The following is a 24,356-nucleotide window of genomic DNA, read 5'->3' as shown; positions in this document are numbered from 1 at the left end:
AAAAAAAAAAAAAAAAAAAAAAAAAAAAAAAAAAAAAAAAAAAAAAAAAAAAAAACCTCATAATCTTGCCAGTGTAATACAGTAACGCTCCCAGACTAGGGCATGTACATCCATATGGACTAGAATGCCATCCTACTATAGGCACAAAGGCCAAAAGCAAAATGGCATTTATTAGGGCACACACCTGTAATCTCAGCATGGGGGAGGCTGAGCAGAAGGACCAAGACATTAAGGATGGCTTTGGCTCATAGAGAGATCTCAACTCAAAACAAAACAAAACAAAAAGGCATTCAGGGGCTGGAATGATGGCTCAGCTGGTCTTCCAGAGGACCAAAGTTCGGTTCCCAGCACCCACCTGGGGTATCTCATGACTGCCTGGAACTCCAGCTCGAAGCCTCAGAGGAGACAATCCCTCTGTCTTCCATGGACACATGCTCGCACTTGGAAAACACATACACATAAATAAATCTTTTCTTTTTAATATATTTATTTTTATTTTATGTACACTGGTGACCTGACTGAATGTATGTCTGTGTGAGGGTGTAGGGTCCCCTGAAACAGGAGTTGTAGACAGCGATAAGCTACCAAGTATGTGCTGGGAATTGAACCCAGGTCCTTTGGAAGAGCAGCCAGTGCCTTTAACTGCTGAACTCTCTCTCCAGCCCACCACCCTCTGACCCAATAAATCTCTGCAAATCTCTGTGCTGTGTGGTAGACAGGGCAAGCTAAAAGGTCAAAGCCAAGAGGGCTCTGAGGAAAACTGCCAAGTGGGAGAAAGGTAGGGGGTGTGCTGGTCTGGGACACCAAATCCTGAAAGGACAGAAAAAGGGTAGCCTCGGCAAACACCTGTGGGGGAGCAGAAGGGGAGCCCCTGAGTGCCCCCCCCCCCGCCCCCAATGCAGAAACTGGAATGCACTCGTAGGCTTGGACAAACGACCCTAGTGTCCCAGGGTCAGAATATAAACTTTCCTCACTGCCTACAGAGGGAGCTGAAGCCAACACCCAAGAAAGCATGCAAACCATAAAGGGCTCTACCTTCTGTATGGGCAATCGGTCATGTCAGCACACAGACAGCCCTGGACCAGGAGTGTGGTCATAACTCTCCATTACTACTTTGGCTCCATCAATTAGCGTTGGTGCCATCTAGGAGTTGTGCAAAGAGCAGGCACCCATGGCTGCAAGTGCAAACAGGAGAAAGACACACAGCTTCTTTCTCTAACATACACCATTAGTGTCCTGCCTGTGTGGCAGGGGTCTAAACACTCTCAGGAAACTATAACCACCTCTCAGTGCCTCACCCAGCTTGAGCAGTGAAACCACGATTGGTATTCTGAAGAGCTCAAGGAGAAGACCCACAGGTGAGTCTAGTCTCCAATGAGAGTGAAGAGCTGAGAACTGCCCATTCTGGGTCCACCGCACTGCTCATCCACCCTCTTCTTCACACAGGCACTATCAACATAGCGAAGTCCTCTAGGCATGGGCTCAGATATCAGCTTTCTTAAACACCAACTTTTCTCACCTACCCGCACTCGGCCAGCACGGCGGGTGAGATCCAGAGAACACACACGCCTGGCAAGCTCGAAATTCTGCTTTCAGAGTACAATGCAGGCATCCTTCTGTCCATGCTAACCTAAATTCAGAAGTGCCCCCCATCCCATGTCTTCCTCAAGATGTATGATCCTTACCCTGCTACCCAAGAACTCCTCTTCCCCAGGACCCACCCAAGAGAAACTTCCCTCCCAAGAGCTACAAAGGCTCCAACCATGTCTTCTCTAAGGGCACTTGGAACAGAAAAAGATGAGCGGTAACTCCTGTGTCCATCAATCAGAAAAGAAAGAAACAATTGTTCCGCCTTCTAAATCTAAGGAGGAAATAAGATTGAGGCGACTTCACACACACTGACAAGATACCCTAGTAAGGTATACCCACATGCAGTACAGTGTCTTTAACTCTTAAGTCCTAGAGGCCCAGCTATAAGTATGCAAAGCATCCGAAGAATATCAACAACCCTAGGACAGTGGTTAACCTCTGGGGGGAGGGGGAGGGGAGGACTAGGAATAGAAGTGGTTGTCAAGAAAGCTTTTTTTTTTTTTTTTTTTTTTTTGCCTGCTTAAAGTCTGCATTTTTCTTCCCCTATAGAGGGTATGTCTGTATATTATTTATGCAATAAAACTCTCACTCACTTAATTTTTTTTAAAAGAAGAGTTTGAGACCCCGCTCGATACATTTTAACAATGTGTTTAGTTAAGAGTGATTTCCACTGGAATCTGGCCTCTGCCTGCCAGCAGGCTGCAAACTCAGCAGTGCACAGACTGTGTGTGCTTCAAGCCAGCAGCTCGTTTTGCAACACGGATCTTATTTCAATCTCCCAAGCACAACTCAAGTTAACTCTGTGGAAACTCTGCAGATGGTTAAATTTTATGTCAGTTGGTGGGGGGGGGGGGGGGGGTAGAGTATGTCATGGGGACTTTGGTAATCCAAAGGGACCTCTCCTTGGAGCCATTCCAGTTCTAACCCATACTGCAGGGCTCCAAATCGACAAGCTAAAACACACCCTAGGCACACGGCCCGCACGCACGCACGCATGCAGCAGTAAGACAGTTCCTGCCCCATCATGCTTCCTCTGACTTTTCCAGCTGGGACTCAATCTAGATCCCTTGGGCTACTGAAGAGGAAGAACCATAAGAAAAAACAGTACAGCAGGGGCCACCTAGTTATACAGGAAGAGAATCCAACCCAGGGAATCACACCCCAGCGACAAAAGCCTCAGCCCCAGACAGTGTTATTTACACACACCCATTGTCTCTGTCAAAACTCACTAAAGAGCACAAAAATCTGAAATTTTACCTGTATTTAAATTATACCTTAAAAAAAAAAAAACAAAAACAAAAAAAGGAATGGTGGTACTCATCTTTAACCCCACTCAAGAGGCAGAGTTAAATGGATCTCTGAATTTGAGGCCAGCCTGATCTACATTGTGAGTTTCAGGACAGCCAGAGCTCTGTGGAGAGGCCCAGTCTTTTTTAAAAAATAAATAAAATCTCAAACACAGCTAAGCCATGGGACCCTGAACTATTTTATACTAGACACTAGAAACCTCTGCTCTACCATGTAAGGAGCACACCCTGCTTAGTGACATAAAAACAGGTGACAAGGGGCTAGAGAGCTGGCTCAGTGGTCACAATCACTTGTGTATTCGTAGGACTCAGGTTCTCAGCACCCACATGGGTGGCTCAAAACGATCCTGTAACTCCAGCACCATGGGTGCTGATACTCCCTTCTGGCTACCTCAGGCATGAGGCACACACATGGTGCACACACATGGTGCACAGATATACATTCAGGCAAATCTCATACACGTTAAAACAAATAAAGCTTTAAAAAAAATTAAAAAAAAAAAAAAAAAAAAGCCCAAGCCCAGTGATGGCAGCAAACTCCTTTAATCTGAGCACTTGGGAGGGTGAGGCAGAACTCTCTCTGGTGAGAGCTCCAGGCCAGCGAGTTCCAGGATAGCCAGGGCTACACAGAGAAACCCTGTCTCAGAAAAGAGGGAGGTGGGAGAAGAGAAAAGGTTTTATTACTGCCTACATTTAGCCACTGGCTGGCTGTTTTTAACCAAGTTTTATGACTTCCCAGTACTCAGAGAACAAAATAAAAAACTGAGAACTGCTGGTTCTTCCCAGTTTGCTTTTTTAATTTAAAAAAAGAAAGAGTATCTGGATGTGGCTATCTATATGTGTAAGCCCAGCATTTGAGAAGCTGAAGCAGGAAGACGGGGTGTTCAAAGGCTGGCTGAGAGACAAAGTGAGGTGTCTCAGGCTGACTTGAACTACTACATACTCTGTCTCCAACAAAGGCAAGATCCATAAATAAATAAATAAATAAATAAATGCCACGCATACTGCACTTGTAGACAGGCAGATCTCTGGCAAGTTCCAGGCCAGTGAAACCCTGTTTTTTTAAAAAAAAAAAAAAAACTGGATAACACCTGAGGTTGCCCTTTACACACACACACACACACACAACGAATGTAGCTTACTGGTTCAGCCCTTATCTAGCAGGTATAAGGCCTTAGGTTCCATCCTCAACATCACACACAAAGAATTACATGTTAGCCTAACTTTTCTCCATTAACTACAACAGGTGGACCAAAGAACCGATTTCCAGCATCTAGACAAGTACAGACACCATGCAAAGCACAAGCAACATGGAAATAAAGGGGAGCTGGCCCATCATCCCACGTGAGCAATAGCCAGACTTAACCAGCCACATCTATAATCTCGGCCAGGCTCAGCAGTCATTCTACTCCTGTAATCCTAGAACTCAGAAGACAGACACAGGAGGGTCATAAGTTCAAGTCCATCAAAAAACACGTACTAAGACCCTGTGTCAAAAACAAACAAGCGTACAAATATCTTGTTTCAGTTCTACACAACCACTTTACGAGCATCCCAAGAACCACTCCTTGAGTTGCTGCGCTCCCGAATCACCTCATCCATATGAACAGAGCGCTTCTTGTCAAATGTCGGTTCTTCAAATGCCAGAATCAGAGCGTGAATCACATGGAGACAGAAATCAGCTTGTGATAGTCCTGGAAGATAAACTCAACCAAAGCCGTCTCTAAGGAGCTGGGGTTAGCCCGATGCAAGGCCATCCAAGCAGTACCAAAACAGCAAAAGTCACCCCAAACATCCAGACTGGTGGTGTGGCTCAGACCTATACTTCTAAGACCGAGGCAAGATCACAGCTGTGAGTTCAAGACCAGCCTAGTCTACATAGAGAGCACTAGATTAGCCAAGGCTACATGAGACCTTGTCTAAAAATAAAAAAAGATCCAAAGGTTGAGGAGACAGCTCAGCGATAAAGAACTTGAGGACAGGGGTTCAGACCCCCATAAAATCTGAGAAAACTGGCTGGCACTTGTAATTATAACACTCAGGAGGGAGAGACAGAGGATCCCTACTGCAAACTCATGAGCTAGAATAGCCAGACGAGTAAGTGAGCTCTATGTCCTGTAAGAGACCCTGCCTCAACAACTAGCTAACATGGAGAACAGCCAAGAAGACACCTGATGGCCACATCTGGCCTCTACATCCATGCTCACATGCACACATGACCATATACATGTAATCATACATACACAGACCACACATATTCAAAAAAAAAAAAAAAAGCAAATCAACATAGCAGAGTGTTCATTGTGACCTGCCATCTGCCCCACTTCCTTACCTTTCTTGAGAACCGAATTCAATTATATCAATCACAAAACAAGTCCCAACCCATCTCAAAAAGGCTAGAACCAGGCTGGGACAGGAACCCTGTGCTTGTCTTTGTGTGAGGTCCAGGTTCCATCCCCAGTACTGAATAAACAGAATTGAAACTTACGTTGTGATATTGATTCAAGAGGTAGAGCCGCCGGGCGTGGTGGCGCATGCCTTTAATCCCAGCACTCGGGAGGCAGAGGCAGGCAGATTTCTGAGTTCGAGGCCAGCCTGGTCTACAAAGTGAGNGGCCAGCCTGGTCTACAAAGTGAGTTCCAGGACAGCCAGGGCTATACAGAGAAACCCTGTCTCGAAAAAACCAAAAAAAAAAAAAAAAAAAAAGAGGTAGAGCCATCATTCCAGGTCATTGTTCCACCGTGACAAGTCACTGAATCACTGAAAACCAAAACAGACTCTAGAGAGCACCTTGACTTCCTTCTTTCTTTTCTAAACATCCCTGATTGATAGCTTAGATCCAACTTGAATGCACCCAACAATGGGAAGCTCACTAGCACACAGGCAGTCATGTCCACTGTTGGACAACTTACCAACTGGAAACCCTTCTAATTGCTGAACTGCGGTCTGCTCACCCAGGGTCTGCAGTGAGAGGCCTGGAAGCCAGTCCGTCGGCTTCAGAGGCCATGTGTGTGTTGAGGCAGAATCAGTGTGTGTCGGATTAATGACAAGAGCACATCACATCCTCTGTCCTCGAACACTGCTTTTTACTAAACATTTGAGTTCATCTTATGAATAAACCCTTGGGCAGAAACATCGTCTCAGCTATTTTTTAAACAATTCCTAAATGTTACTTTTCATAACCTTGTAGTAGTCCATCTTTATAAGACGTGTCCACCAGAACTCATTTACGGTTACACACGCCTGTAACCCCACTGCTCAGGAAGTGGAGGAAGGAGGGCTGGTAAGAACCTCAGGCCATCTCGGGCTATATAATGAGATAATTTTTCAGTATACATTATCCAATTTCTGTGTAAAACATCATCTACATTTTGGATATGGTCTCAGAAGAGTAACTTCTGATTGCAATGCATAAACATCTCAAAATATTAAAGCCCAATTTTGTTTTAATTTTCTAAGTAGTATTTATTATACCATATGCGCATGATGGTAGGTCAGGCATGTGTGAGGTGGCCTGTGTATGGAGGTCAGAGGACCTTCCACCTTTACATGAGTTCAGAGGTCACACTTGCCGTGTTGGAGCAAGTGTCTTTACCTCTACGTTTAAAATGTTTCAAGTCGCCCTAGACATTCATGCATTACTGAATTTCTTTCTAACTCACCCTCCTCATTCTCAATGACTCTGAACCTTGGTTTACTGTGAAATAAGCAAACCCTTCCACTTCTGTGACTCTTAAACTGGATAAACATCGACACCCCCAAAGCCGGAAAAATGCCGAACCAATCAGCAGCAGAGGCCGCAGCACACAGCTTTTGCTTTCAGACCTCCCTCGAGGCCGAGGTGGAGCCAATAATTAAGTTCTTGCTTGTAATTGTCAAATTAAATTAATTAATACCACCACGAAGCCCACCACACTTTACCACCTATGGTTTAATATGAACAACTGTGTGTGTTGGTTTTGTTTGTTTGCTTGCTTGTTTTTTAAGTGTTAAATACAGCTGCTCACACAGCTTTAGTCCCAGCACTCGGGAGACAGAAGCAGATGGAGCCCTGTGAGTTCGAGGCCAGGCTGGTCTACAGCGTGAGTTCCAGGACAGCCTGGACTACACAGAGAAACCCTGTCTGGATGGGAGGGGTGTTAAAAACTTTACTAATTGAGTCTAAACATATTGGAGAATGAGGGAAGAAGCAGAGGCAGAGGCAAGAGGGCACATGGGACATGAAAGAGGAGAATAATCTCTGGGTCTCAAGAGGATACACAGGGAGGAAGGGTGTAGCTGGGGTGAGGAGATGGGGCAAGGGGAGCTACAAAATGAGCAAGCCACACCTTGTTCAAAAAAGGCACAATGGTATTTAATACATTGTAAGCTGATTTTAAAAATGAAAATAGCTTTAAAAAAAAAAAAGTTTACTGGGGCTGGAGAGATGGCTCAGCAGTTAAGAGCACTGACTGCTCTTCCAAAGATCCTGAGTTCAATTCCCAGCAACCACATGGTGGCTCACAACCATCTGTAATGGGTCTCTGGTGCCCTCTTCTGGTGTGTCTGAAGACAGTGACAGTGGACTCATATACATAAAATAAATAAATCTTAAAAAAAATAAAAGTTTACTAAAGCCAAAATGTAATATAGCTGCTAACTCTCAGTCATCATATAAAACAGGAAATGGATTTAGTTTGATAGAATTCAGCTGACTTCTAGCTACTCCTGCATCCTACAGACACATTTAAAAAAAACAGAATACAGTTAAACTTCAAAGAAAAAAGTCTATGTAGCCCAGGCTGGCCTCAAATTTACAATCCTACCTCCTGCCTCCAAAGTGCTAGGCCTATGAGCCACCAAGCCTAGCTTCCAACATCTTTGTTTTTTATGCTATCAAAACAATATATTTTTTAAATAATTGAATTTTATCCTACCTATACAAAAACAAGAATGGGGTGACTATTTGCCAGTCCCTCTCACTGTAGCTCATATGGGAAGACCTCTCAGAATCACAGGTGACTATGGATTCTTCAGAGTACACTAGAATGTTCTAGACTACAAAAACCTCAATTTATTCCCAAATCAGACTAGTTTATCTGGAGTCATTTCCATATTACCACCTAGACTTGAACCAACTGTTCTGCAGCCTCTCTGAATCCTGGAGCTATGCCAGGGGTAAAGAAATCAGAGAGACATGACTTGTCTCTTCTTACTCCTCCCTCAGTACTGGCTCACAGGAGACACAGGCCCTGGGAAGCCACTGCCTCATGGCATTTGATAGTCCTGACTCAACATCTCACCAGGTTATCATCACCCTTCAATGATATGCCTGGAGTCACCTAAGCATGAGAGCCAGAAACCTACAGTGAAGATGCTAGCGAGACCCTGGTATCCCTAGAAACAAGTGTCAGCCTGACTTATCCAGTGGAAGTTGGCTTTAAAAAATACTATTCTGGTCAGGCAGTGGTGACAAACATCTTTGGTCCCAACACTTCAGCATGTTTGTGTTCAATAGACTGGGTTCCAAGACAGCCAGAGCTACACAGAGAAAGAAACCCTGTCTCAAAAAAAAAAAAAAAAAGAAAGAAAGAAAGAAAGAAAGAAAGAAAAGAAAAAGAAAGGGGAAAGAAAAAAAGAAAGAAAAAGAAAAAAAAAGAGAAAGAAAGAAAAAAGAAAAAAATTCTGGGGCCGGAAAGATGGCTCAAAGGTTAAGACCACTCTTACAGAGGACCCAGGTTCTAATCCCAGGAGCCACATGGAAATTCACAGTCCTAACTCCATTCTAGGAGATGCGACATCTTCTGGCTGTCATTTGCACTACACATGTGGTATACACACATACAGACAGACAAAACACTCACACGTAAAAATAAATCTAAAAATACATAGTTTTGATCAAATAAAGTATCTCCAGGCTCCTTCCTCCTCAGAAGCAACAGCCTCTGACTGGTATAACACAAATTCACTGCATGCAAATATCCCAGCAGATCCCATGTCATGCTCTTTCAGAATCTTCCAGTGGCCAGCCAGAGCCTGTGATACAGATCCCAGGCTCCTGGCCTTGGCATTTAAGGTCTTGAAACCTGAGGTCCCAAAGCCAAATGCCTATATATGCAAAGAATGCAAAAACCACTTCAAAGCACCAGGGGACACTGAGACCATGCCAGCAGGGGGCCTGTCTTTTGTACTCAGCAGGCACACATCCCTCAACCTGAGAGAGCTGCCATGTTTGACTCCTCAAAGCCCCAAATCCAGAGGTTTTTCTGGAGTGCTCCAATTTTTTTTGTTTTAGTTTTTGTTTTTAAACTGTGGTGCTCAGGTGTGGTGATGCGCACCTTTAATCCCAGCACTATGGAGGCAGAGGCAGGCAGGCAGGCAGGCAGGCAGATCTCTGTGAGTGGGAGACCATCCTGGTCTACAGGCTAGCCAGAGATACAGAGTGAAGCTGTCTCAAAAAAAAAGAAAGAAAGAAAGAAAGAAAAGAAAAGAAAAGAAAAGAAAAGAAAAGAAAAGAAAAGAAAAGAAAAGAAAAGAGGAAGAAAAAAGAAAAGGGAGCTGGAGAGATGGCTCAGCGGTTAAGAGCACTGACTGCTCTTCCAGAGGTCCTGAGTTCAATTCCCAGCAACCACATGGTGGCTCACAACCATCTGTAATGAGATCTGATGCCTGCCCTCTTCTGGAGTGTCTGAAGACAGCTACAGTGTACCTATATAACAACAAAAGAGAGAGAGAAGAGAAGAGAAGAGAAGAGAAGAGAAGAGAAGAGAAGAGAAGAGAAGAGAAGAGAAGAGAGAAAAGAAAGGAAAAAGAAAACCTTTGGAAGTTTGGTGTTGTCTAACCTATAAGTCACTGACAAGTGCATAAGCCGTATACTACACATGTCCCCAAACCACCTTTCCAGTCCCCCTCTTTCACAAAATCTCTGTTCCCTCTCACACACAACCCTGGTATCCATGCCTCACCCCAGCCCCCACTCACTCACTCCATGTCTTTCCCACGCAGCTCTGAGGTGTCCCAAACCCCCTCCAGGACTTGGTTATTCCCAGGCCCATCAGCACACACCACTGGACTGCCCTCCCTCCTCTGCCCACTTCATAGTGGCATTTAACACTCTGCCTTGCCCCTTCACCAGGATATATCTTATCTCTCCAAATAGACCATAAACCCTCACCTCTTTGTTGGGCTTCCAGCTATCTTCAGCCCTGGGAGGTGTACCTCTGCACACAGACAGCTTCATAACTAGTTCAAGAATGTGGAAAGCCTCCCAGTGCATCTCAAACTGTGAGTGGATTATGATTCCACTAGAGAGTGGCTGGATCAACTTGGTGGGAAACAAAAGCAACAGGACAGATAATAAAAAATAGTCGAAGATTGCACCAAGAAAAGAGGTAAGACTTCACAAACTAAAATAGAGTTTTACATCCACTATTAGGTATATAAAGCCATGATGTAAATTTCCTTTCATTATTTTACTTTTAGAGATTATGAGTGTGTGAGTGTGTGTGTGTGTGTGGTGTGTGTGTCTGCACTTAGAGGAGTTGGTTCTCTCCTTCCACCATGTGAATTCTGAGAATCAAAGTCAGATCATCTGTCTCAACGGCAAGCCCCGCTGCCCATTGAGCCATCTTGTCAGCTCTCAACTTTCTTACCTTAGGTCACAGTCACAGTCACAACTGCATACAAACAATGCCCTACAATGAGCCAAAGAATTCACTTCTGTCTGTTCTGTACAACTGTCACTATAAGGAAAAAATGCCTGTGATGGCTCAGGCCTTCCAAGGCAGGAGAATTGCTGTGAATTCAAGGCTCCTGGGTTACAGAGCAAGAAGGACTGAAGAGAAAGAAGGAAAAGGAAGGAAATAGAGGAAAGGGAAAAGAAGGGGAGGACGACAAGGGAAGAGAAAAGGAGAGGAAGGTAGAAAGGGAAAGGAACCAAAGGAAAGAACAGGAGAAAGGAGGAGAGAACACGGCCCTGACGGCCTCCAGCCCCATCCCTCAAGCCCCTTTTCCCCTCAATTCACTGATTCTGCATCTCAGAGAAGTAAGCAGCTGAAACGAAGATCCCAGCTCATGCCACAGCCTTCTGCAACCATTCTTCAAATGCAGATGTTGCACGCTGAAGCTTGGGGGATTTGTTCAGCAAATCACCCTAAGTCACTCTTGCAAAAAAGAGAGCAGACACCAGTGGACAGGAAAAAAAAATTCAAAAAAGTGCAAGCTCCCTTCTATGCCTTCTCACCAGAATCCTAAGACAGGGTTACTGGAGGGGGCTGGGATAAACCAGGCCCACAGACGGTCCTCAATTCCTCTGTCTTCCTTTAACTTGTCTTGCTGTTCATCCCTCTCTGCACAAACACCGCAGGACACTTACCTTCACATCTCAGTAAAGAGTAAAGTTCAGCACGAAGCAGAGCCTAATAACATTCTCCTCCAGCCAAGCCCACCCCACTTCCCTCCACCCCCACCCCTGCTTATAATAAATGGCCTCATTTCCCCAGCACTGCTCCTCCACAGCCAGGGCCAAATCCAGACAGTGTCCAGTAAAAGGTCAAAACAGAAGCCCTGCAGGTCAGACCCTCAGTCCTGCATGAATTCTCTGCTGCTCCTACGACCAAAACAACTCCGAGCTTGCTCTCTGAGTTCCCTGACAGGTCTCCATACCCTCTGCTCCAGGGCTCCCACCTATCAGAGCCACAGTTACTAACACCTACATACCTACTTCCAGATAAAACAAAAGAGACTTCTCTAGGGCCCAAGTGGCAATTATCTTCTCTGCAAAACACACATTTTAGAGTCCGGTTACCAACTACAGCAGCTCCAGGCCCTGGTGTGTGATCAGCTTCCTCCAGGATTTAATTCCTATTCATTTCTTCCCTTCACCCACTCCATCAACAGATTACTCCAACAGCAGCAGCAGTGTCTTCCGCAGTGTCTTCCAGGAAAACCAAGTCCAAACCCACAGCACTCCAAAAGTGCAACAGGCTACTTTACTGGTCTGTCTCCTAACATCAGATTCAAAACTCCTTACCAATATCCTTGTTACCTCATCCCCTGGTCTACTGTCTTCCCAGTCCACCCTGGATAAAAGTCCAATTCCTCAGTCTGACTTTCTAGGACTTTCACAATCTCAGTCACTGTTCCTCTCTCTTACTGTTCAGGTAACATTCCAGGAGGGCCAAGGCCATCTCCTGGTCTCTAGAGAAACCCATATTCATCTCCACTTTGTAGCCCATTTTCATAAATCTCATCTTTGAAGGACACACAGCCCAGGCCTGGTAATCCCAGTCCATAGCTCCCTCCCTCCCTGTGACCTCCAACAGCACCCAGTTCTGCACCTGGCATTGTGACAACTAACTGTGCCCCATCTGGAGTCCTATTTCACATGCTCAAGTCTTTCTATGTCCTCCAAGAGATTACAAGCCCCGACGGGAGTTATCTACGAGTCTTCTATTGCCTTTCTCACCAAAACAAGCAAGCCCTTGGACATCCTTTTGCAAACTTGTCACCTGCGAACTCCTCCTTCTGACTGAGTCTTGCCAGGGAATTATCCACAGGTGGAAATTATTTTAAACTGAGTTCCGTATTCCCTTCCCCACCTTTATCTCCCATGCCTCCTGTGCCTGAGCGTGCACAGTAACTTTGTAGCCCTTGCACGTTCATTTACATTTGAGCTCTCAAATCATTTCTCTCTCCTCTTGTAGCTTTCAGAGACCTTAGACTTTTCACGTGCCTCTCAACATCATCCAGAAAGCTTGGCAGTGGGAAGAGGGCAGAGTGGCTTCTCAGAGGTACATGTGGGCTAACCAATTCCCTTGTGTTTCACCCTTCCAAAGCAAGAACCTCTCTTTACACCCCCCCCCCTTAGAAGGCTGTCCTCAGGCTACAATACCTGTTGATTGCTCAGTTTGAAACAAACTGCTCCACTTTACACCTTTCTGTTAAGGGATCTTGCAGAAAGCAGTGAAGAACTATAGATAGACCCTGTGCCATGGCCTGGCATCATGGGAACCCATGCCTGGTGGAAGTCCTCCAGAACCACAGGAAAGGGAGGGATGGAAAAACAGGGCTCGCGCAAGATTGCTGGCAGGTGGGTCTCTTTAGATCTCCAAGTGGGCCCTAAAGTGAAGGTGCAGAGCCTTAACTCCCAGGCAGGAAGCCTTGGAATTGTTTGCCCATGACAAACTCCCTTTGCAGGCCCCCATGGGCTACTCCAGAGGCCCACAGTGCCACGGCCAGGGAGGGACCCAGGGTGAGCCCGGAAGGCTTAGAGCCAAGGGGGCGGCGAAAGGGGCCGCAAGAAGGGGATTGAGAGAGGGTGTGTCGCGAGGCCAGTCCCGCAGCACCGCACTCTCTGGTTATGGAGAGGGCAGGGGCGCGCATAGCGCAGGGCTGACGGATCAGCCGGAAAGGGAGCAGGTTAACAGGTCAGTGTGGCCCCGCGAGGCCACTCCCGGCCACCACTCAAAGTTGGGAGGGAGATCCGGCCGTAGGACCCGCGACATAAACAAGGCGACGCGTGAGAGGGCGAGCGGCCACCCCCACCCAGTCACCCCGCCAGCGCCGCAGCAGCCCCGGTCCCGCCCGGGCCGCGTGAGCCTCCTGGGTCTCCCACCCACCCCTGGCTGTCGGCCCCAATCCCGGGCTGCAACCCCTGCGAGGTCCCGCGCGCAGCTCACCTCGGCCGGCCACTGACCCGGACAGCTCGGCTCCCTGCAGCGGCCGCGGCCCTGCCCGCCACCGGCGCGGCCCCTGCACTGCGCCGCCTCCCGCGCCGCCGCCTTCGCGCCCACCTGGCCTGCCCTCCCTCTCCGGGACACTGCGCTCACGTACGCGGCCGCGGCCACAACCCGGCCCGGATTCCCCCGCCCGGGAAGGGAGCGCGCCGAGCCGCTCGCAGCCAGTCCGCCCGCGAGCCAGCCAAACGCGGGGACACACCCCCGGCCACGCGCGCGCACGGCTCGCGCGCCCCCAGCCCCAGCCCCGGACGTGCGCGCGCGCGCTCCACACACCCTGCTTGGCGGTACACAGTGGGCGCTCAATAAGTGCTGGAGCGACTCCTCTCACACATGCGCACTTGAACCTGACCGAATTGTGACCCACTTCCCCAGCCCCCACCCCGAAATCCGAACGTTCAGCACCACCCGGAACCGAACTAGCGTATCTGCTACCCCCGCGCCTCCTTTTTTTTTTTTTTTTTTTTTTTTGGTTCCCCCCCACCCCGCCGCCGCCGCCCCCAACTGAACTGCAAACCCAACCAAAGTTTCTAGCTGTTGTTTTTCCAGCGCGCCCCAGGGCGGGAAAGGAAGCCAGAAGCTCTAGGCGCCAGGGACAGGAGCTTGGCTAGGGCGACAGGGACCCGAGGCCGGGTAGCGGGAGGCGGCGCGCGAGGGCGGAAGCGCTTGAAAACCCAACCTTTCCATTTCGCTTTGGACCAAGAGTGTTCTTCTCCAGTTTTATGACTTTTATTCGTTTGTAGTTGTAGCGCGAGGCGATGTTTACTGTTTCTGGAATTAAATAGGAGAAAGTTAACTATTAGCCTTCAACCCTTGTGTAAACAATACCGGTTGCTTTTTGGCACCGTTAGGCTCTGGCTTTTGGATAATTTGTAACAGGGAGAATCGAAGCGGTTCCATTGTGTAGTTCTGTGTTTTTTCTAGATAAGGCCAAGGACGGTGGAGAGGGGTGTGTGCGAATGTCTCTGTGTGTGTGTGTGTGTGTGTGTGTGTGTGTGTGTGTGTGTGTGTGTGTGTGTGTGTGTTTACAATCAAATTGCAATATGTTTTGTGTCAGCAATATGGAATGGCCAACAGACATGAAACAAAAGAATTACAGCCAAGCTAGAGGTGTCTGAGTGTGTCTGTGTGTGTGTGTGTGTGTGTGTGTGTGTGTGTGTGTGTGTGTGTGTGTGTGTGTGTGTGTTTACAATCAAATTTAATGAGTAAAAGAGTAATAGCCCCTCCCTCATCAAAAAAAAAAAGTTTTAAAATACTTCGAAGTTGCAGTTCACCTCCAATTTTGGACTTCCTGTGTTTCTAGGAGGCCGTGGAGAGTTAGTAAAGCTTGGGAATCACATCCCATTTTAAGAGCTGAGTTAGCATTGGCATCTTCAGCAGGTTCAACCCTAAACACATCAGCTTCTTGATCTATAAAACAAAGCAGTGTAACTAGAGATAGTGCCTAGCTCACGGCAAAGGGAAAACAGTATGTCCTGGGAACCGGCAAGAGGGCTCCTGGGTAACGCTGCTGTGACCAAGTCTGATGTCACAAGTTAGAGCCCCAGCATGCACAACATAGCAGAGGGAATCAACTCCAGCCCTGTACATATTCAATAAATACATTTAAAAACAAATAGTATGTCCTTTTTCCTGCCCTCAACTATTTGTTGAAATAAAATTATCCAACTGGAATCAAAATTCCTACAGGAAATGATTCACAACTAGGGGTGATTTTTTTTTTTTGTCCCTAGTAATATTAATTTGTCCTTAAAATATCTAGATATATTTTTACTGGTGTTAGGAGGGTGATTTCCCACTGTCATCTAAGCTGCTGAAGGTTAAGGACTCCACCAATATCCTGCTGTGCACAAGACAGCCCCACACGGATGAATTAACTAGTTTCAAATGCCTGCCTTACCTGCTCTAGGATCAGCCTGCCCAGGGTGTAGTTCACCCAAGACTGCTTCTCCCTTCTAATTCTCAACCTCAGGAAACAATTCTGTTTCCAAATAAGAATAAAGTGTTGTAGGGAATCACAGCGATGACTTTATTTAATACACAAAGCCTTCCCTTAACATGAAGATGTGGATTGGAATTGTACACTTTATGATTAAAGGGACATATGCAGTCCATGCATGGCTTTCTGTTCTTGTTCCAGTTGTCCCCAAATGCTTCTGTATAGTCAGTGCCTCCTCTCAAGTCTTTCTTGATCACCCTGAAGTTTGCAATACAGTCTCTGCCCCAAGGAACACTTGGCCTCCTCAAGAGCAGACTGCTGCTCACTCAGAATTGAGCAATACAGAAAACAAAGCCCGTAATTGATCACTGTAGCCCAGGGACTAGGGTGTCTGAGACAAGTGAGTCTTCAGAGTAAAATCCGGGCCTCCAGAAGTGCTTGTTGAGCTAAATGAAAGTTGTATACACAGAGTAGGTCTCCAGCTGGAGTATGAGCGACATGGCAAGATTTAAACGGCTAGGCTCTGTAAAGGGATGAGGGGCTGGCTTCGGTTTTTGTTTGTGTTTTCTGAGACAGGGTCTTTAGCATTGTAGGTAAGCCTACACCTTTTAACTGTGTTTTCTGAGACAGGGTCTTTAGCATTGTAGGTAAGCCTACACCGAACTTTTTAGATAAACAAGGGTTCTACCACTTCCCAAGAACAGGGGTCACAGGCAGGCACCGACATCCATTTATGTTTCATTGAGAACCAAACCCAGGGCTTCATTCGTGCATACTGGGCAATCGTACTGCCAACTGAGCAACATCTCCAGCCCAATTTTTTTCTTTTTATAATTTTTATTTATTTATTTATTTATTTGCTTTTTTTTTTTTAAGGCAGGGCCTCTCTGTATAGTCCCAACTGGCCTTGAACTCACAGAAATCCACTTGCCTCTGCATCGTGAGTGCTAGGATCACATTTATGTACCACCATTACTGATATTTATTTACTTACTAATTTATTTTTGCAGTACTGGAGATTAAACCCAGGGCAATGAGCCTGCTGGACAAGCTTTCTACCACCGATCTAAATCCCCAGCCTGAATTCATTTTTCTTTATTTTTTATTTTTATATTTGTTTACTCATTTATTTGTTTGTTTTTCAAGACAGTTTCTCTGTGTAGCCCTGGCTGTCCTGGAACTCATTCTGTAGACCAGGCTGGCCTAGAACTCAGAGACTGACCTGCCTCTTCACCCCAAGTGCTGGAATTAAAGGTGTGCACCACCATCACCTTTTTTATTTTTCTTAAACTATCTCATTTAAACTTTTTAAAAAGATTTGTTTATTTTATGTATATGAGTGTTCTATCTGCCTATATACCTGCATGTCAGAAGAGGGCACCAGACCCCCATTATAGATGGTTGTAAGCCACCATGTGATTGCTGGGAATTGAACTCAGGACCTCTGAAAGAGCAGCCAGTACTCTTAGCTACTGAGCCATCTCTCTAGCCCTTCATTTAAAGTTTTAGCCAAACATACGTACACTTCCTAGAATGACTGAGTCTTGATCAAACTGGGATGCTCGCTTAGTTGACAAAACACATGCCTCACTGTGTGCAAAGTGAGCCATACTCTGAATAGGAACAGAGCCCATGGCTTGTTCTGGTTGAAATCTCTTCTTGGTATCACAGGCTGTTCAGGGACATATGTCTTCTCCCAGCATATGTTAGATGCAAATCCCTTTTTACTGCTATAGTATATATCCCAGAGTGCCTCCCTTTAGCCCCAACTCAGAATGTCCCATTATCACAGATGCCTGGTCTCAACACAAACACCCAGCATGAAGCACCTTCCCTCAGAAGCCAGTCCCTGGCCCTGAATACACACATGCAGCCCAGTGCATGCCAAGCCAACTGTGCTTGCAAAGACTGACATTTGGAGTTTGTAGTCCTGTTGTTTCTGCTTCCCTCTATTAAAGGGCTTGCCCATGATGAGGGCTGTCTCATCTTTGGCCTGCTGACCTTCCTTTCTCCCACACCCTGGCTCTCTACAAAAGTGCTGGCACCTTCTGCCTTCCTTCCATTCAAGTAACCGGCCCTTTGAAGACTATCTCCTATCAGCTTATGCAAAGCAGACCCAGACCTTTGTCCCCACCCCTACCTAATGCTATACAGACACAGGAATAGGTCATATTTGGGGCAGTTATGAGCCTAAAATGGTCACCCTCCTCAGACTCTTGATTCTACTGCTTACAGGCTTGGCTTCTCCAATCTATCCTTCCCTTAACCTCTTAGTTCTGCCTAAGGCTTCCCAGAGGCTGCCTGAAGCTTTTCTAATACAGATCCAGCACTGCCCATAGAACCCCTCCTGGTGAGCCACCACCTGCCTCCCTCTCTGCTTTCTGTACACTCTATTCACACTCAGCTGCTCAGCAGAACGCATGTCTTCCTTTGTCACTGGCTGTGTTCTCTGTTCACACTCACTGGTTTCCATGGCTCTCCCTGCTCATCCCTAAGCAGAAACACTTGGGGAGCAAGTTCTCTGGTGTGCTTCCTTTGGCCTCCAAAGCAGGAGGAGGTGCCTCTCCCAGGGTCAGAGCACCCTCAATTTACACCCTCCTCACTGAAATCTCCACTCTTTCATCTTAATCTCCTACAAGACTAAAGATTTGCAGGTCAGTCTCATTGTCCATGATATAGGCAATGTCCTGCATGGGGCCTTAGACAGTGGTTGCTAGATGGAGATGCTGATGGCATCTGAGGAGAGAGTAGCAGTGATCTATGGTCAAGGTGCTCCTCGGTTCAAAGCACACTTTAAATGCTCTGTGGGCTCCAGGACTCTTGGGAAGCTCCCAGCCATTGTTTGTTTGTTTGTTTGTTTGTTTGTTTTTCAAGACAGGGTTTCTCTGTATAGCCCTAGCTGTCCTGGAACTCACTTTGTAGACCAGGCTGGCCTCGAACTCAGAAATCCGCCTGCCTCTGCCTCCCGAGTGCTGGGATTAAAGGCTTTTGCCACCACGCCCGGCCTCTCAGCCATTTATCTAGAGTAGAATGAAACTTCCAGTGTGAACTGGATCTTCAGCCTATACCACTAGGTGAGGCTTTCTATTACTTGGTTTCCTGAACTCCAAACCCCCATTGTTGGTGTTGGTGTTGTTGTTTTCCTTTTTTTTTTTTTTAAGATTTATTTATTTATTATATGAAAGTACACTGTAGCTGTCTTCAGACACACCAGAAGAGGGAGTCAGATCTCATTACAGATGGTTGTGAGCCACCATGTGGTTGCTGGGATTTGAACTTTGGACCTTCAGAAGAGCAGTCGGGTGCTCTTACCCACTGAGCCATCTCACCAGCCCCTGTTGTTGTTTTCAAAACAGGGTTTCTCTGTGTAAACCTGGCTATCCTGGAACTTACTCTGTAGACCAGCCTGGCCTCAAACACCTAGAGATCCGCCTGCCTCTGCCTCCCAAGTGCTGGAATTAAAGGTATGAGCCACCACCTCCTACCCAGCTCCAAACTCTTACCACCAATTCTTGCTTGACATCCCAACTTGGTTGTCTATTAGACCTGGGGCTGGAGGGGGGGGGGGGATCCATGCCCAGAATCAGACTTCTGTTGGCCCTCGACAAATCTGTTCCCTCCCACCTCAGTAAATGACAGCATTCGTCTAGCTCTCTGGAAACCAGCACACATCCTTGGAAACATCTTTATCTCATGTCCTTCCTTCCTTCCTTCCTTCCTTCCTTCCTTCCTTCCTTCCTCCCTTCCTTCCTTCCTCCCTTCCTGTTTCAAACTCTGTAAGACATTAATTAAAGAAAAAAGAAAAAAAAACCCTATTGGCTCCAGCTGCTTATATCCAGCACAGCTTCTCTGAACCAGCTACCATCTCTCCTACTTGGACTTCTGTAATGGAACCCTCTCTCTGTTGCTTCTCTACAATCTACATAACACCCAGGCAAATGCAGGGACCCTTTGGACCACTCTTCCAATCAAAACCTCCAAGGGCTCCATCCCCTCCCTCCAAAGCCATGTGATCTTAGGCCATGAAGTCCTGGCCTACCCAGTGACATCAGCTCCATGCTGTTTCTCAAACCAGCCCCCACCTTGGCCTCTTTGAAATTGCTTATTTAGAATCTAGACTGATTTTCCTCTAGAAGCCTAGTATTTAACTACATCTCTGCTCAAACACACAAGACATTTTCCTCCCAACATATCTAAAACTGCACCGGCACCGCCCATCCCTTTACCCAGAGATATTCCATAGTCTTAGCTCTCATTACCACCTGACAATCTGTCACCAGCTGCTTGGCTACAAGTTCAACGAGAACAAGGATTTTATTTGTGCTGTATCCTTGGCTCTCTAGGGCAGTGGTTAGCATACAGTAGATATTCAGTAAGTAATCAGAAACTAAGGGTCTGACTAGTCAATCATGGGCTAAAGAGATGGTTCAGTGATTAAAACAGTTTAGCAAGTTTGAAGGCTAAAGTTTAGATCCCCAACACCAATGTAAATGCCAGGAGGAATAGATAGCCTGCCTGTAATCCCAGACTCTGAAGTTAGCAACAGGGGAATTCCCAGAGCAAGATAGCTAGCAATCCTACCTGTATTCACAAGCTCTGGGATTGATTGAGAGACCTTGCTTCAATGAGCAAAGTGGAAGAGAGATGGGGGATAATTTCTGATCCAACCCAACCTCAACCTTGGGCCTCCACACACATGTCCACACATCTATATGGTACACACATACATATGTATGCCTGTGCACACATGTATCAAAACACATGCAAATGTGCATATACACCTTCATACTTCACACACACATGGAAATGAAAAAAGGGTATAGGGAGGTACTCATGAGTCAACCACAACTTTAATTTCTTAAACCCCCTCCAGAATTTAGCTTCTCTAAAGCAGACAGTCAAGATATCTATCAGCTCCGTAGTTTGGGCTTAGTTTCTTTTTTAGTCAAAGCAGGAGCCGCTAATGCCTCTTAGGTACACACTTCTAAACCCAGCTTCCTTTGTGGTCCTCTCAGAACCAGGTAGTGAGTTTCAGATGGAAAGAATAATATGCTATTTTTTGTACTTGTAGCATTTTGAGTGCTTTTTTCTGGTTGAAAAAAGCCATGGTGGATCTTAGTGGACAAAAAAGGAGAGGGGGCAGCATCTATCCAGAGCACTTCTCACTCTAAGGACTGCAAGAGTCAGAAGTTCTAAAGAGAATAGTTTGCAAACACGCCCGGGGCCAATGGCAGTTCTCTCTAATCTACTTGTCTTAAGGCTTTTCTGGAAGGAATAGGCTTTGTACTCCATTGCTAGAGGATTGACAGGTTGTGAGGTTGTTCAAAACTCAAGGGTGTACCTGAAGTCCCCGGGGTAAATCTGTACAATGACACTTTCTCTCGGACAAACTCCTACACGTGTAGACAGCGGGAGGCACTCCAGTGCTCAAATGCTCAGCTCTACGCCTACTTCCTCTACTAGTCTCTGCAACTAAAACTCAGCAACAATCCATGCTCAATAAAGGGAAAAAAAAAATACCCAAGCCCTAAGGACTGTGGGTATAAGGGAATGTGTAACCCCAGGCAGGCTGTATATGCACATATGGTTTTATCATCTTATGCTTCTGTGGTTTCTATGACACAGGAAATTCATCCCGGACAACGCTGCCTGCTTTCTAGTGAGGGCAGAAGACAGAGATGAAAAGTATGTTTATCTTGGTGCTGGAAGCAGAATGATAAGATCCAGAACAGGACCACTTTGAAGGTGCAAGGACTGTGACTCCCAGACACATCAACTCGCTATGGAGGTCTAGAAGACCAACAGCAAGATTTCCACACTGCCTTCTGGCTGTCTTCACGGCTGTCACTCCGGAGCCTCCCAGATACAGGCAAATTACACATGACAAAAACTAATTCAACTCAGTCCCATTTGTGTGCTTCCTGATGGGGGGACTTGGGGATGTCCTCTGTTATGACCCCTGAAGGAAGGCTCTTCCCATAGAAGATCCTTAATAAGGCCTGGGGCAGCTTTTCCCACCCACAAGGGAAAAAACTCAGAGCAATAAAAAGCGTCACAATATAAAACAAGATGTGTAGACCAAGATGGTTTAGCAAGTGCAGGCCCTTGTGTCAAGCCTAGTGACCTTGAGTTTAATCTGTGGAACCCAAATAAAGGGAAATAAGAGAAATGACTCTTGCAGGTTGTCCTCTGACTTCCACTGACATGAGTACATGGGTACCCATGGGAACACACACACACACACATATACACACACAAAATTAGTTGTTTTGTTTTGTCTTGTTTTGTCTTGTTTTTAAGGTAGCTACATTATTTTTGAAGCACTTTGTCCCCCAAGCCTGGTGTGCTAGAACTGGGTTCCCAATTTGGCAATAGTGAGAGGGGAGTGGGGGTGGGTATGGGGACTTTTGGGATAGCATTTGAAATGTAAATGAAGAAAATACCTAATAAAAAGAATATATATTAAAACAAAGAGGTGGAGTCTTACGTGAAGAAAAGTGTCCTGATCTATGAAAGGGAAGAAACTTTTTCCACTAAGTTATTTAATCTTGAGAAATTACATTTGAAGGAGAATCTAAGTCTTAGAACAATGGTGCCTATTTTCTTAAACTCAAAGTTTAGGTTAAAAAAACAAAAAACAAAAAAACTGGGTCCTACTTTAGGATTGTTTGTTTGTTTAAAAATTTTTATTTTTAATTATGTGTGTAGTGTGTGTGTGTGTGTGTGTGTAATGTGTGTGTGTGTGTGTGTGTGTGTGATGTGCGTGTACAGTAGCACCAGAGGCCAGAAGAGGGTGGCAGATCCACTAGAGCATTAGTCACTGGTGGTCGTGAGCTGCCCAATACAGAGGTTGAGAACTCAACTCAGGTCTCAGGTCCTCTGGAACAGAAATAAGCACTCTTAGCTGCTGCCCCATCTCTCTAGCCTGTTTGTTTTTGAGAGTCAAACACATTCCTAGAACTCTAGGTCTCAGCCTCCTCACATAGCTATCTATCTATCACCGCACTGATTCTCTCAAGTTGCAATTCATTAGACATTAGATGGTATCCTGCTTTAGTAAACCTTTTAATTCGTTTTGATAGAGACTCTATGAATTATTAAAGTCCTATTCAGTTACCCGTTTGTACTATCCACTTGGGAGTACTCTGATTTTCCAAAGCTTGTCTCAGGCATGGCCCACCTCACAGTGTTCACACTTATAAACTGCTGATTTACCAAATCCCAACCCACCCTCTCCCACAGCGCAACGGACTGCTTCAGTGCCTCCTGGGAGACAAGAGAAATGTCCGGTAGCAACACATTCTCTCCTTTAGCACTTCAGAGGACTTTAGTCCACTTCAGACAGTCCTACGGTGTTCTCTCTCCCTCTCTTGTATTTCCCACTGTAGCACCTATGGCTTACCTCATGACCAAAACTAGTCACCAAAGGCAAACTCCAAAGCTCACTTAGCCAACAAGTTTACAATAAATACTAAAAGCTGGGGAAATGACTATCATCGTTTGCTTTGGCATCAGCTAAACCCATTTCCAACAAGCAAACCACCACTTGGTTAACTTAATGGCTTCTATATGTCTTGGTATGTGTGGTAGTTTGAAGAGGTCTATCCCTATTCAAACCAATAGTCATGGTGCCTCTTCACAGCTATGTGAACTCTTAAGATAGAAATTGGTACCAGGGACTATGGTAGTGCTGTGATAGGCCTGCCCGTGGTTTTGTTTGGAGGAATGTGGGTTTGGGAACTTTAGATTAGGAAAGCTGTGGGATGCTTTAAGTGGGACTCCATGGGCCATCCTAATAGGAACGTGGAAGATAGCAGTGCTGAGAGTGATTTGAACTATGGGGGCCTGGCTAGAAAGGTTTCAGAAAAAAAGAACATTAGTATGTTACCTAGAGATTATTCTTGTGATATTTTGGTAAAGAATGTGGCTGCTTCTTGCTCTTATCCAAAGGGTGGGTCTGCCTGAGGCTAAGGTAAAGATATTTAGATTAATTGCACTGGCAAAAGAAATCTCAAAGCATCCTAGTATAGAGTCTTTCCTGTGGTTCACTCTCATGAAGAACAGTTTGATTAAACAGAATAAGCTGAGCAAGGAAAATGCGAACTGTGTGATTCAAGTACTAAAGGAGCACCAGGAAGCGAAGTGAGCTCAATCCTGGATTCAAGGAGATATACAATTAAGGATATTAAATGGAATTAAGGGAATAGTGACATCAGGGCAAGATCCCATCTAGCTAAACTTCCATCTTGTGAAAAGGAATTAAAGAAAAACTTAGGTCCAGGCCCTTAAACTTAGCACTCAGGAGACAGAGTCATGCAGATCTCTGAGTTCAAGGCCAGCCTGGTCTACAGAATAAATTCCAGAAAGGTCAAGCATAGTCAGTGAAGGAAACCATTAAAAACAGAGAGCTGAAGATGTCATTGAACAAGAAGGCCATGTTCTAGCCCCAACAAACAGCAGAATTTGGAAGCTTTGGCCACGTGGTTCTGGATTTAGAGTCAAGAAGAGAGGAAAGAGGTTATAGAATCTCCCTCTGCAACTAAGAAAAGTCCCTGAGGCCAGGCATGTGTCAAGAGGTGTCTCTTCACCGGGCGGTGGTGGCGCATGCCTTTAATCCCAGCATTGGGAGGCAGAGGCAGGCAGATTTCTGAGTTCGAGGCCAGCCTGGTCTACAGAGTGAGTTCCAGAACAGCCAGGGCTACACAGAGAAACCCTGTCTCAGAAAAAAAAATAATAATAATAATAAAAATAAAAACAAAAAACAAAAAATAAAAACAAAATAAAAAAAAAGAGGTATCCTTTCTT

General features: G+C 45.8%; 1 protein-coding gene across 6 annotated transcripts in view; it reads right to left on the bottom strand.

The window, feature by feature from the left end:
- Znf395 (zinc finger protein 395) overlaps nucleotides 1-24,356 on the bottom strand; it is a 51,190-nt gene that overhangs the window by 24,721 nt on the left and 2,113 nt on the right. Inside the window, exon 2 of one of the 6 annotated variants that reach the window (XM_021182242.2) lies at nucleotides 14,292-14,383. In XM_021182242.2, the coding sequence (XP_021037901.1) occupies nucleotides 14,292-14,299 (8 nt within the window). In that variant the 5' untranslated portion in view covers nucleotides 14,300-14,383. Of the gene's footprint in view, nucleotides 1-1,035; nucleotides 1,048-13,555; nucleotides 13,784-13,888; nucleotides 14,058-14,291; nucleotides 14,384-24,356 lie in introns of those variants that run through there. The other 5 variants (XM_029469004.1, XM_021182245.2, XM_021182243.2 and 2 more) reach the window with 5 other exon arrangements.

This window comes from Mus caroli, chromosome 14, assembly GCF_900094665.2.
Source record: "Mus caroli chromosome 14, CAROLI_EIJ_v1.1, whole genome shotgun sequence".
Classification (NCBI taxonomy): Eukaryota; Metazoa; Chordata; class Mammalia; order Rodentia; family Muridae; genus Mus; species Mus caroli.
This window is presented reverse-complemented; position numbering and strand designations above follow the sequence as displayed.